The 15,572-nt window shown below is 44.7% G+C and overlaps 1 protein-coding gene across 1 annotated transcript in view; it reads right to left on the reverse strand.

Annotated features, from left to right (window-relative positions):
• The window catches only part of SFMBT1 (Scm like with four mbt domains 1), a 106,106-nt gene that overhangs the window by 12,465 nt on the left and 78,069 nt on the right, over positions 1-15,572 (reverse strand). The window contains exons 13-16 of the mRNA XM_083156325.1: positions 15,257-15,296; positions 9,998-10,059; positions 2,679-2,815; positions 1,135-1,244 (exon numbers count right to left, since the gene is read on the reverse strand). Coding sequence (XP_083012451.1) covers positions 1,135-1,244; positions 2,679-2,815; positions 9,998-10,059; positions 15,257-15,296 — 349 coding nt within the window. The remainder of the gene's footprint in view (positions 1-1,134; positions 1,245-2,678; positions 2,816-9,997; positions 10,060-15,256; positions 15,297-15,572) is intronic.

The following is a 15,572-nucleotide window of genomic DNA, read 5'->3' on the forward strand; positions in this document are numbered from 1 at the left end:
TAGAGTGGGGGTCTCTCGAACTGTGCGGGGAAGTGAGTTCCATAAAGTCTGAGCTGAATGGCTGAAAGCTCGACCCCAGATGAATTACGGGAGATCCTAGGTGCTGCTAAAAGTCCTTTATCTACTGATCGCAGTAATCGGGTGGGACAGTATGGAATCAGAAGCTGCTTCAGGTACCTTGGGCTTGGTCATGTAGGGCTTTGAAACTCAATAGATTGATCTTGAAAATTATTCACCATTTTATTGACAGCCAGTGAAGGGAGTAGAGAATGGGAGTAATGTGGCTAGAGCAGGGCTGTTTAGTTAACAGCCTCGCAGCTGTGTTTTGTACCAGCTGTAATCGGTGCAGTTCTTTTGCTGGTAGACCAAGGTAAAGGGCATTGCAGTAATCCAAAACGTGATGATACAAATGCACGTAAGAGTGAACTAGAATAAGGCCCACAGTTTGGGAACCACTGCTCTATGTGCACAGTAGGAAATAAATGATCCTTATATTTCAGTATCTCCTGTTATTACTTTGTCAACCTCTCTCGTAAATACATCTCTCAACTCTATCTATATGTCGCTTTTGTTAGAATGTGCCTTAGCTTTAATGTGTTCTCAAAAGGCAACACTGAATGTGTGAAATCATCAAATACAGCCTTAGATTTTATATCAAGTATACTAGACTCCAGTAAGCAGAGCCGAATCTCCCATTAGGCACGTGACGCACATGCCTAGGGGCGGCACGTTTGGGGGCGGCACTTGGATGCCTGTGATGGTACTGTCAGCCCAAAATGTACCAATAACTGCAAAATATCCACTGTACTGTACTATATTCCATCTTAAATATAATGTAAATGGATAGGACATACAGATACTGCCCCTGTAACTGTCCTACTTAGTAGATATGTATTCATAATAAAAGAACATGTCACAGTTAGTGGCTTTTTTTATAAATCCATTATATTGGCTATTACCAAATGAGGGCTTATAAGTAATCAATAAAAATAATAGACAGGGGGTGGGGGGCGGCTTTATTGTTGTGCTCCGTCTTCCCGAAATCCGCCCCTGCCAGTAAGGCTGATTAAGCTGGGCCATAGAGCCTTTACGGAAACCCCTAGAATATTAGTACAGGAACGGAAAAATGCTTACTTGGCTTTCAGTGTCTCTGCATGTTGGGGCCATGATGGTTCGTCCGGTAATTCAAGTTCACGTAAAACCCGGCTGGGCTTATAGGCAGCATTAATTACTAGTGAAAGGACCTGCAGTTAAATGAAATAATACTACGTCTGAGATGCCTTCTTGAAAAATCAGACATTAAAAAGCTCCACACATATATAGAGTGGTCCTGTAATGTATGTAAACCTGAAGAATTTGTATTATTATTGTTATTATTTTTTCTTGAACAATAATTATAAAATAACATACAGATGGAGCGCCTCTCACTCAGCTCCGTGGCACGCCAGAACTTCTCTGCTGGTGAGCAGTCGCTCCATCTGACGGGAACGCGCAAGCGTCCCACATGCACGTGCGTCCCAGTTACCGAGTGAGCTGGGATGCAAACCCTGCCCGTCTCCACTTCAGGGAGATGGGCAGGGTTAGGGGGAGAGCGGGTAGGTGGGAGACGGCAGAGAGGCGGCGGGGATCCGGGGAGAGCTCCGGTTGAAGGGGATAGGCATCATAAAAATGTTAACAAGAGAAATAATGCAAATGCAGGGGGGGGTATTCAATCCCCGCTGCTATTTCCGATGGGGGAAATAGTGTCAGGCACCTATATAATGCGGTCATGTCCGACAGTACTGAAGAACGGCCGCCTTTGTAAGCTGTCGGGCCCGTTTTGTCAATTACGGCTGTGAATTGTCGCGATCACGGATGAATCTTGACAATCCACGGCCATTTACGCGGGCACGCCCCCTTTTCGCCGATCGCAAAGCGGAACACTGACTCCCACCTGGCGATATGCTGTCAAGCAACACAAAAAAGGGCCAGGGTCACGGCTGTCCAGACAGCTCAACAGTCGTGACCCGTGATTGAATAACCCCCTAAAATAGTCATGTGAGATAATAAGAGTATACATGACTAAGGTTTGAATAAAAAGTAAAAAAAAATAATAATAATAAATCTTTTACATACAGTATACAATGGAAGTCATTCTTTTTCATACACTGAAATTATCAGTAAAGAAAACAAATACCTACATACATAGTATTGTTCGTTAAAAAATGTTGTTGAGTGAATTGGATTAAAAATTAAATAGATTATAGAGTAGAATATGCGGCACCCACTGCTCATGACCAAATAACAAATTTGGTGACAGAATAATTGGAGGATCTCCCTCCAATAATCTTATACTATACCAATTTGTCAAGTGTAAACTGTATTGTTCCACATTCTTGCGAAATAGGGCTAAAATAAATGATCTTTCTAAATCATGTTTGATCTTTAACACCTTAAGAATTTTAATTAATCAAGTTATGTTATCTATTTCTCAGGATAAATCTGAAGACCTGAAATTTCTGTAGGGTTCCCAAAATATCTTGGGCAGGACGTAATAGCGTAAAAAACGGCCAAATTCAGCCGGCATCGGGCAAGGCCGCTGAACGCTGATGCCATCCCATCCCTTGCATCAGTCGTGCATATCAATACGGGAAGCTGAAGTCCAGTGCCTGATACACCATGTATACCATCAGGCTTACCTCCTTTAGGACCAATACACAGCTGCCTGGGCCCACAGATTTTGGTAATTCTGCTATCCTCCCTTTGTTCAGATACGGGCCTGAGAAACAACGATGGTTGAAGTATATCTTAGGGCAGAGGTACTTCCCATTAGAAGCTGTGGAGCAAATAGGACAAAATATCTTAACACAATTGTATCTGCAATTTCACAGTAATGGGACTTAGAATAGTGAACAATCCTGTAAGGCACAAGCAATATTTGCAATATTATAATAGCTGCTACTGTATATCCTGTAGTGAGGTCATCGCTGGTATTTTAATCTATCGGCAGTGGGATATTCCATCTCCATCATGCAAGCTACCGACAACCCATTCAACAGTTCCCACCAGGTCAACAGAAGAGACCACCAGGAGAGGATGACCACTGCACTGGTAACAAGTGGTAAGTATAGTGGGGTGGGTCAGTGGGCTGAGGTCATGCAGGGTCCATTTTATTAGTGAATAGTGTAATCAATTTATAACATTTTGCCACTGGGACCTGCCTTAACCCTCCCCTTGCCACAACCATCTACTTGTCTGCGGTGCCAGCGCTCCTCCTGTCTCCTGCTGCTAATAAATAGCCCTCACAAAATGTCTGCCCCCTTACAACAGACAGTTTTTGAGGATCCTAGAGGAGGCAATAGCCTCCTCTAGCAGGGATACTGTCACTACTGTAGGTCTACAAGCATTAGGTCAACAATCATTAGGTTGACACCACTAGGTCAACATGCATTAAGGTCGACATGCAGGAAGGTCGACATGGGGATTTTCACTTTTTTAATGAGCCGAAATGTGCAGACAGGCGGTATTTCATGCCCTACCATCCACTCGGGTATGGTGGGAGAATAAAATAGTGTGCCGAGCATAGCGAGGCACCATGGTCGAAGCACGTCGAGCGGACGTGGTGCAACGTTTCAGTGTCCATGAAGTTAAAAACCCCATGTCGACCTAATGCTTGTGTCGACCTAATGAACTGTTGACCTAACCCATGTTGACCTTCAGTCATGTTGCCCTTCCTGCACATTGACCTTCAGTCATGTCAACTTTAATGCATGTCGACCTAGTTGCTGTCTGCCCAATAATTCATACCCCTCTAGCATCCTTAAAATGGTCTGCTGTTGGGGGCAGCCAGTTTGTGAAGGTCAGGATGAGCAATGGGACGCAGGATGAGCAATGGGATGCAGACATGGTGGCGGCAAGCAGAGGGGTAAGGCAGGGTGGAGGGGTGTTTTACTTTACTGGGAGGGAGGGGCAGCAACATTTACCAGGCGTGGGGGGGGGGGGGGGGGCAACAAGATTTTGTAGCTATTCCACTGAGCAACGGGCTCTATTAGCAGGCCCTGGCCCTAAAAAGACAGGAGGAGGAGCGGTGCTCCCCTGCCAAACCCCTACACTGGCTAGGGGTGTGGCATCGAATTAGGAGAGATTGCTGAACACTTTATCCTGGACGGAGCAGAGCAGGTCTGTCAGCAGTACAGTTATATATACCACACATATCTGCCATTATAGACCAGCATATTGGGATCAACTAGTTTTAATTCTACTTCTATGAGAACTAAAACAGTGCAGGAAAGTGTAAGCTCACATAGGGTTATAGTATAAATCATCTACAGTGTGTAGGTCTACAATCATATGGTCGACCACTAATGGTCGACAGTCACAAGGTCGACAGGGTCAAAAGGTCGACAGGGTCAAAATTGAAAAGGTCAACAGGGTCCAAGGGTCGACAGGGTCAAAAGGTCATCAAAAAAGGTAGACGTGATTATTTAGGTCTTGAGGGTGTCTATGTCGACATGGACACTGTGTAAGTGTACTACGTCCCCTCTCATGGCTCGCTATGCTCCCCATGCTTCGGGCTCAGTGTCTCGCTGCGCTCAGCACACAATTTTATTCTCCCTCCACACCCTAGTGGAGGGTAGGGCATGAAATACCGCCTGTCTGCACATGTCGGCTGAAAATTTAGTACAAAAATGCATGTCGACCTTTTCCATGTCAAACTTTAAACAATGTCGACCTATTGCCTGATGACCTTTAAACCCTGTGGACCTTTTGACTGTCTACCTTTTGACCCTGTCGACCATATGACTGTCTATCATGAGTCAGTCTATGATGATTCCGGATGCCGTCCAATAGAGGGACTGATACTGTACCTCAGATGTTACACCGGAGGCTGACAGCCCGGCTGCTAAGGAGAAACTGACCCGTTACAGGCAAAGTCAGTGCCGTTACCAGAAAGGTCCCGTCACCTCTGTACAGTGATTCTTAAGCCGTGTACACACGCGGCGATTGTTCTAATCACCCCGTGTTCTTACAATGTTTCTCTATATCGCCCTGTGTGTACACAGCGGGCGATATTGATGCTCGGCCCCACAGCGTTGCTATTGTCCGGATGAATAGACACTGCAGCATCTAACAAGAATATTCTTGCTTGCAGTGTCTATTCATCCAGACAATTTTGGCTGTGCACATGGGACCTTATTCAGGTCCGTTCGCAGCTAGCCTGCGTTCGCACGGGGCCCGATGTTTTGTTTGTGTGCGTGCACATTTCTGCACATGTGTATACACAGGGTGCATGCACCCAACACAGCGGGCAGCAGTGAGAGGCGTGGGGCGCCAGGCAGTCATGGGCATTTCCATGAGAACACTGGGTGTTCTCATGCTAATGCGGCCGTGATGTTGGGGGGTGCAGGCAGCTGACATCACCGGATGTTAGCTGCCCACCCATTTCCTCCCCAGCATGCACGCATAGGTAAGATTGCTCACAGCAACCTAACCTATGTGTGCACCTTCCACATCTATCCGCAAGGTTGTCATGGGTTAGATCTACAGATCATTAGGTAGACACAATCATTAGGTCGATGTGGGGTTTTTCACTTTTTTTTCCCCCTGAATTTCGACACAGTCGACATGGACACTGAAATGTAGCACCACTGCACTCGGCATGAAATACCACCTGTTGGCACGTTGGCTCAAAAAAAGTGAAAAACTCCATGTCGACCTAATGACCTGTCGACCTTCAGTCATGTCGACCTTGAGTCATGTCGACCTTCAGTCATGTCGGGTTAGTTACTGGAGACCTAGTGATTGTATACCATAAAAAAATATGTCTGTTTAAAATCAGTCACAGAAGGAGACTGGCACTCCAATGGTACCCGTAGCTCCTCCTACTAATAATTGCCCTGTGCCTTCCAGCATGGAGTTACACAATATACATGCTGGGAATGGTGGCACTCACAGGACTTGTTGTCAATATACAAAGCAGGACACAGTAGTCTCTAATGGCAACAACATTTCAGTCTTTATTGACCTTTGTCACAGTAATGTTTAAAATAATATAGATATAGACAGACAGACAGACAGACAGACAGACAGACAGACAGACAGACAGACAGACAGACAGACAGACAGACAGACAGACAGACAGATAGATAGATAGATAGATAGATAGATAGATAGAGACAGACAGACACTATTTAATGTTTGGCAGCCGGGACCACAGAGATCACCAATTGGTGGCAGCAGCAATGACAGTTGAGCACACTGGGTCCAGCAGCAGAACTGAGATGGTTTTGGCAGATGCCCCAAACCACCCTGCTCTTGGTGTAATGACTCCTCAGCACTAACATGCCATTTCCCACTGATTTCCCACATGTCCCCCTGTGTAATATCAGTGGGAAGAGGATGATGTGGAGTATACTGTAGATGTGATATGCCGCATGACCATCACCAACTGCCGCCCGCATGCCACATCCTCCATGGTATAAAGCCTCAGCACTGGCATTTCCTGGGTAGAAGCTGCTGCATACACAGGAGAGAAGACATCCCAAGAAAGATCAAATTGTTTCACCACCACCAATTCACCAGTGACAGGATCTCCGCGCATAATCACATCTGTGCTTTTGATTTCCATTTTTACAGCGATATTCACCAGCCACCATGAGCCGAAGGGAGTTAGCCCAGCTGCTTAGAAACACCAGTCCAACCCAGATCATCAGGGCGGCATGGCTGAGGTCAGGACGCCGCAGACCATCCCATGGGAGTCCATCAGGAAGAATATCTGGACGATCACCAGTAATAACTGTGTAATATCAGTGGGAAGAGGATGATGTGGAGTATACTGTAGATGTGATATGCCGCATGACCATCACCAACTGCCGCCCGCATGCCACATCCTCCATGGTATAAAGCCTCAGCACTGGCATTTCCTGGGTAGAAGCTGCTGCATACACAGGAGAGAAGACATCCCAAGAAAGATCAAATTGTTTCACCACCACCAATTCACCAGTGACAGGATCTCCGCGCATAATCACATCTGTGCTTTTGATTTCCATTTTTACAGCGATATTCACCAGCCACCATGAGCCGAAGGGAGTTAGCCCAGCTGCTTAGAAACACCAGTCCAACCCAGATCATCAGGGCGGCATGGCTGAGGTCAGGACGCCGCAGACCATCCCATGGGAGTCCATCAGGAAGAATATCTGGACGATCACCAGGAAGAGGACGACATGAGCCCCCTGCCAGTGACCATCAGGCAGCTGCAGTGAGAGAAGAACTCCTCATGCTGGAAAGGGTCATGCGCTTCATCATTCCCCCTCTCCCCACCTTCAGCAGGCGCACCATTGCAGACGGAGAGGCACCAGAGTACTGCACCATCTGCATCTCGGACATTGAGGTAGGTACAGAAAGAGCTGTATCACATTGTCACCACACCTTCCATGTTCCCTGTCTGACAGAATGGCTGCAGATCAGCAACACCTGCCCTCTGTGCCGCGCTCGAACCATCATCCTGGATTTCTCCCACCTCACCTGAAGGCTCCCAGCAGAACAACCAAACATAAGATCAGTGGTCTAAAGCGGTGAGTAAGTTCCTGATTTTTTTTTTTTTTAAAGTTCAAAAGTTTTTACACTTTTTACAGTGTTGTTTTTTCAAATGAATAAGACTTGTCACTGATCCCTCCAGTTCCAACAATAACTGTTACACGTTTACACAGTTTTTCTCTTTTACTTTAGTTTCTGTTTTGAAACTGGAGGGAATTGACGTGAACAAGCTGGGGATTAGGGCTACTGGCGACACCCCACAAAAAAAACGACATTGAGCAGCCACCTCATGGGTGTGTTGGAAGAGCTGCTAAGCTGCTAATTACTATGAAAATGTTGCCAGTTACATCCAACTCATTTAAGGGCCAATTGAGACCCTTTCGTTTGGGGTCAAATTTGGCCAAATCCCTGATGTTTGGGGTTTGTGCATGAGCATGTGTGATTATGTGCATGCACAAACCCTGGGAGTTTCATATATCATATACAGTATCACACCCAGGCCTGCTAATGCAGCAGCTGCGACTCACAGGATCCGGTGTGATCTCTGCAGTACCACTCATCGAATCAGACTTGCTATCACATACATACGATATATCACGTGTGATCCTACCCAGGCCTGCTAATGCAGCAGCTGCGATTCTCAGGCTCTGGTGCGATGTCTGCAGTACCATGCATCGGAGACCTGCTGTCACATACATACGATATATCACACGTGATCCCACCCAAGCCTGCTAATGCAGCAGCTGCGACTCGCAGGCTCCGGTGCGATGTCCACGGTACCACGCATCGCATCGGTCCTGCTGTCACATACATATGATATATATCATATGTGATCCCACCCAAGCCTGCTAATGCAGCAGCTGTGACTCACAGGCTCCGGTGCAATGTCTGCGGTACCACGCATCGCATCGGACCTGCTGTCACAAACATGGAATTTGTACACTTTTTATAGGATCGCTCTCTACATATTGCATCCTATTCACCCCCCGCTCCCCTGGCACCGCTGATAAACCATGCGAGGGGATCTGTTATAAAAACCCATCCCCTCGCATTTCTCTGCACGAGAAATCATTGGATGGTTGCCAACCATCCAATGATTTCTCCTGGCTTTGCAAATAAACCTCAGTGGTACCTGACTTTTAATTGCGAGTGCCGGGATGAAGACAAGGCAGGCGGCTGACGTCCTGTGGCATGGGCCCATCCGCATAGCCATGCGTTTTCATGGGGAAGCTCATAAATCGCTGGGCGTTCATATGGGCGAACCCTGCCGCTGTCCGCCCCGCCCCTGTGAACGGCTCGGCGACTATGCAAGTCGCTGAAGCCGTTCGCAAAGGGGAGCTGCACATGCGCATAAAACACCTTCCGCATGCACAGACCCACCAGACAATGTAGGTAGCAGTTTAAATAATTGCGTTAGTCAAAACTCTAAAACAACTCCAGGGAGATATTAATAATTTTATATGGGCTGGGAAGAAGCCTATAGTCAGTACTTCAAAAACAGCACACCATGGGCGGTCTTGGACTCCCAGATTTTGTTAAATACTATCGGGCTGTCCATTTCGCTCCATGCATTCTTTGGCATGCCGCACCTGCTCAGAGAGTCTGGACGTCTATTGAAGCCACTAGCATAGCATACTACTCCCTAGATACTCTGCTATGGATTCCTCCATCGGACCGTCCTGTCTCCTCTACGCTCCTTCCAACTACCAGACATACCCTATGTACTTGGGACATTAGCGTTAAGACTTATAAGTTACGATCACTCCATCCCTTATTGATTCCTATTTGGAATAATCCTGCTTTTATGCCAGGGATAGATCATAAATCCTTTCACTTCTGGACCTGACACAATATCCTTTTCCCACTAGATATTGCTCTCTTGTCATCCTTCCCCGTATTTGCATCTCTATAATCTAGATTCTCTCTCCCAAATCAAGTTTTCTATCAATATCTACAGCTCCGTCATTTTTATAACTCTCCCTGTCCATCAGCCCCATCCCTATCTCGCTCACCACTTGAATCCCTTTGCAGACATGGTCACCTATCCAAAAAGCTCATTTCTACCATCAAATACCCCTAATATCGTAATGATGACCATCGACAACTCCACTAGCTTTCGTTACTCATTCTGTTCTTTCTCATCCCTCTACCTCTGTCCTAATTTCTTCTTCCCCTTTCTTTTATTCTTGCTCCCTTTCCCCTTCATCTAGGCCCACACTCGTGTATTTCTAACTTTATGTTTATATATGCCAGGATAATCATTTTGTTGTCTTTATAGTTTTTATGGACGTTCACTTCGTCTCATTTTGATCATTGACAATTTTATTACCATAACAATATGCAGGTCTTCTTTTTCATTTATCAATGTATCTTTTTCTATGTTTAAAGTTTAAACCCATATTGACATGTATTCAAAATCAAATAAACAATTTTTCTCAAAAAAGAAAGATTTCAAAAAAAGAAGTGTACAGAGATTTCTTACTGGTGCTGCACGTTGTAGGATTTAGTCCACTTGGTCCATGACCATTCTTAGTGGGAAGGGTTCTAAAAAGAAAAAAGACACAAGGTTTCAGTTTGCTGCATGAAACATATATTTGGAAATGCAAAAATCTTACGTTAATTTAATAGCAGACTAAGGGCCTAATTTAACATGGATTGCAAATTTGAGAAAAGAACAGTTGCCTACAATCAGAAAGTCGCCACCCAGAAAGAAAAAAAATAAAAGCCTTGCAAATCATTATCGCAGATCCATTCACAAAAAAGAAACATCTAAGAACTTTTTCCATCTGCACCAGTTTAAGGCTTCTACAAATCTGCTTAAGAAATAAGATGAAAGTGGTCATTGCTGGCATCAGACCTACCTAAAAAAAAAGCCTTGGCATGCCTGCGTTTTTACAAACATACCCAGAAAACTCCATGTTTCCATCCTTAAACACTGGCTTCCTGTCTAACTGCTAGGCGTATGGATATTTATTTGCAATATGCGTACGTGCGATGCGATCACTGAGCACATGCATTTGTTCATTAATCTACTGGACTGGGAATTCTCTAAATAGCGATCCATGCTGAGCTAGACCCTAAGGGCGATACCCTAATAGGTCTGGCCAGGGCTATCCGATTAGACTTGATGCCGGCGTCCCTTCTCCCGATAGCGGAGGCATGCAAAGCATGTTAAGCTGTTAAGCAGCAGCAGGCACCCGTAATATATGTTTTTGCCTGTTCGCGGGTCAATTTTCGGCCAATAAAAACGTCCGCTAATTGGATACCATGATAATGACCATCGCTCATTGATTGAAAATATCTGCTCCTTGTCATAGGCTGAAAATACATAGACTATAATAGGATATCGTCTAAGGTAGTGAAGGGAGTGAAAGCGAATGGGTCACCCAAATTGTGCACTCCCCCTATCTAAAATAAGCTGCCATCACATGCATTATAGAGTGACACCACACAACAGTGGCCTCCAAAGACTTATGGTAACATATTCCCCAATATATTATGCTTCCACTGCCCTCTTCCATGCAGGATAACATGCTAGTAGTGGTAGTTGTCAATTTGCAACACTGAAGCAGAACATTATCTATATATATACAGAGTCGTACGGAGTCACCGGGGATACACTTCCGGTCCACTTATGTAGGCGCAATGTTAGAAACACTTGGCTCTTGGTACCTGCATCACCGACATCACACAGGTTGATTGTACAGTAGTTGCCAGTGCAGAGACCCAAGTGCCTCTAAAAATCGCCCAGGTACAAATGGAATGGAAGCTTATCCCAGGAGCCAGTCCGACTCTGAATGTGTACATTCTCCCCGTGCTTGTGTAGGATTCCTCCAATCACTTACATTTCCTTTAATGGATCAAAAGTATTCTGGGGCAGATATACTAAGGCTCGGAGAGTGATAAAGTACCAACCAATCAGCGCCTGCCATTTTTTAAACATAGAATGTATTATGACACTTAAGAGGGGATAGGATAGTACTTTATCTCTCCCCAAGGCAATTACAGGAAGTTAACTGAGTCATAGCTACGGTAACTTGACTCTAGTGCATGGATGAGCAACAGGCGGCCTTCAAGTATTCACCTGCGGCACCTGCTCCTTCCTGCTCGGTATTTTTGTTTCAGCTTGCAATGCATATAAAATGCCGGCTAATGTCTTTTACAGAAAAGTGGCCCTCTCTGATTAAATGTAAAGCTTTCACCCATCCCTGCCCTAGCGTTTGTGTGCCTGTGGTAGGCTATAGAATGTAAGCTCAACTAGTACAGGAACAGCATACCCTCCAACATGGAGCGTCACTTTACTGCTCCAGGTGTCACAGTGCAGCAGGAGGCCCCGGAGACCGGCAGCCCTTACAGGAGCAGCGAACCGTGGACCCTGGGGAGGCGAGTATGATTATTTTTTTATTACTTTTTTACACTGTGCTGGTGCCCAGAATTTGTATCTGATTACTGTGATTTGCCAGCTGAAGCTGGTGTTATTATGACATGGCAATTTCCATTATAAGTATGGGAAATGAGACCTCTATGTCAGTTTGTATCTACCCAGTTTGTTTGATCACTGTTGTTTCCCATTGTAAAGCGCAACGGAATATGCTGCGCTATATAACGAACTGTAAATAAATAAATAAATAAATAAGATCTGCTTACTAACAATGCAAATGTAATTGTTTGAAGCAGTTTTTCTAGAAAACGGCTCTAAAAAGCCCTGTAGTGCATTCTGGTGAAACTAGAATATGAAAAGGGTGGGAAAATACCCTCTCACATTATTTTAGTACAAATATTGTTATTAAACGGGCCCCAAAATGTGTCAGAAACAAAGGAGTAGGGGAAATTGTTATACTGGCATACTTCATAAAGACTAAAACACATTATTTTATTCATCTAGAGGGGATATTCCATTACCTTATTATTGTGGGCTTTTATCATGGTCAATTTGAGCCATCTAAATAGTTTGGGAAATTAGCCTGAAAATACATAGTATCCATGAAAAGCCATGCCATGGACACACAGGCGGAACTGCCATTGGTGCAGCAGATGCCATGCACTGGACTAAGGTGCCCACTGCTGCCCCTGTCGCTAACTGTTTTTCCTTCACCCACTGCCGTGTTGCATATTGTGAACTTTGGTTGGAGTGGAGGAGTGCGGCGAGAATTATATTTTTGCACCTGGGCTCACCACCCACAAGTTCTGCCACTGCATTTTTACGGTCTTGATCGGTTAAAATATGGTCACTAGGGGATTTAGCTAACCCCCAAATTCCAAGTAAGAGACGGCATTGGGGCTAATATGATAAATTGTTCAGTGGATATTGGACATCTTTCTTTTAACACTTGGGCTGTAATGGAATGTTTATTGTGAATGAGTTCTAGATTATTCTAATGATTTTATTATATAGATCATCTTATTTCATTCATCTTATTAGCACTATCCAAACTAGTGTATTACTTGTTGTTTAAGGACTTGGCTGGGTGAGGCAATAATCCCTGACTGCTGTAATAACAACACTAGATTAAGTCTAGGGTCTTTAAGATTATTCCAATTTAATTTCAAGAGAAGCCATGATATAGCTAAGGAGTGCAAAACATATATCACAGGCTGCTTCCAGACTCACCTACCAAATTGTTTTACGAGTCATTTCTTAAGGAGGTGCTGGGTACTGGCCACCACTACTATTGCTGTTAGCCACACTTTTATGCAAAGCACCATTTTGGGACATGATGCAGTGTACACACTGACTCCCCACTGACAGTGCACATATTGCGCCATCAGCTGAGAAGTATGAGTGAAAAAGGCCACCTCCAGAACATGGATATGAGAAAGGACCACAGGACAAGTCTGTTTTGGAATACAGATTATAAAGATGTCTGCTGCTCATTATTAAGCAGGGAAGAGAGAGCACCTCAGCAGTGAGTTGGCGTAGGACGGACGTTCACTCTGCAGACTCTTCCTGATGGCTTTTAAATGATCTGCCCAGCACAGGGACATCCGCGTCCCAATGACTCTGGTGCAGCTTGGTGCTTGTAGGAACTTGGTATAGGGTATGGGTCATAGGGTCGACAATCGGTTGGGTTGACATGGTCAAAAGGTAAACACGAGCAAAGGTCAACATGGAAAAATTCAACATGGGTTTTTCACTTTTTTTGGTGTCTGTCGTCAATGACAACCTATAAGTGTATCGTGTCCCCTCGCATGCTCCCGTTACTATAATATACCCCCTTTATGTCCACTGGGAGGGTAAAGTATGAACAAGTTCTTTAAAAAAAAAATAGGTAAAACCTCATGGTGATTTTTTTAATGTCGACCTTTTGCTTGTGTCGACATTTTGACTGTCGGCCAACAGTGGTTCACCTTTTGACTGTCAACTTAGACACCGTCGACCTAATGACTGCATCTTCTTGTTATAAATAGGTTTACTTGCACACAGATCCAGTGTGTCCCCTAATCAACCTGGGACTTGCAGTTCCAATATGCCGATCCCCTAACTTGATTCTGTAAGCCCCATATACATTTATATAAAATCAATCCATTAAAATGAATGTTAAGTTTTTTTTTTATTCGAGTAATTTTTTATATAAAATCAAATCAGATAATATTGTCTAGACTGATTCTAATAAATGATTTATATTTATTGTGTCTTGGCTTTCCTTCCATACCTGTGGTCTACACATATATTTTTTTATTTTTTGACATATTGTTATTAGTGTGGTTGCATTGTACAGATATTGGATGGAATTTTGTGCACCAAGGGCCTGATTCACTTGTGATTGGTCTCCGATGTATTTGCTGCAGTTCTGCGCATGCATAAAAGCGAATATATCCATGTACAGGGCCGCTGTGCGAACGCCTTGGGCGACTATCACAGTTGCTGAGGCATTTACACCAAGGAGGAGGACAGAGGGCTGGCACATTGGGACACCGAGCATTTCCTGGGCATGCCCCCAAAAATGGTGGGTGCACCCAGAAACGCGCTGGGCGTCTCCATCCGAATGCAGGTGTGGTGAAACCTGTACGGTGTGGGCGGCTGACATCACATGACGCAAGCGGCTGCCCCGTTCGCGCCCATTTCCAAGCCAAATAATAGTAAATTTAGACTGACTTATTTGCAAAGGGAAGGAGAGGTGATCATTCGATGGGGGGGGGATTCGCGTGTCAGGCGTTCATTCGCCTGCCGGGCGGTGTTAAGCTGCTCGCTAAGCAGCAAACGACCGCTGCTTAGCAAGTGTTACTGAATCAGGCCCAAAGTGTATTATATGATTCAGAGAGTGTCTGCAAAAGCACCTGTGATTTTTTTTAAAGCTCTGTGCTTTAAAATCCACCAGATGATAAATGCGTTTGTGGGCACAATACGACCAATATAATAAAAAACTTTCTACACACAAAAAAGTAAAGCCACCTGTTAAAAACACTTCTGATGTCACCTCACCCGTAATTTTATAAGCCAGAAATAAGGCTCGCCAAGCAGTACTTTGAAGAAAAACTGAAAGATTTATTTAACGGACAGGGGAGATGATGTAGCGGTAGGAGTCAGGATTTAAGCACTCTGCTCCTCTTGTAGGGTGTCCCATTTTCAGAACACCCAGGAACTCTTCTAATTTGCAGAGACGTCTCCCGAGAGACGAGTTCTGTGGCGCATCGGACCATCTAGGTACATCAGTGCAAAATGAAAGTGTTTTGTGGTGCACATTGAGTGCGCTTCGTAAATGAGACCCACTATTTGTAGATGTGGCTTCCATTTACTTACTGCTTCTCAGAGTGGCTGCCAATCTTCTTACACGGTTTTGCTAAAACATATAAGAAAAAAATTAAATATAAAACAAAATTAGATGTTTGTAGCAAGAACTATAATGTACAAATGTCTATTCTGAAAGACAGAACCATTTCTCAGGAGCTACATAATCTCCCAAACATTGTGCAAAGGGAGTGCTGTCCGTTTGCATATGGTAATGACCCTGATGATGCCACAACCCCCCTCTCCACCCCCTGCTCGGAAGGCCAGGAGTGAGCACTCAGAGACCGGAATTCTCGCTGAGTCCGCTCACTCCCTGCGTACAGACCTG

The sequence above is a fragment of the Crinia signifera genome, chromosome 8 (genome assembly GCF_055691185.1).
Source record: "Crinia signifera chromosome 8, ASM5569118v1, whole genome shotgun sequence".
In the NCBI taxonomy this organism is placed as follows: Eukaryota; Metazoa; Chordata; class Amphibia; order Anura; family Myobatrachidae; genus Crinia; species Crinia signifera.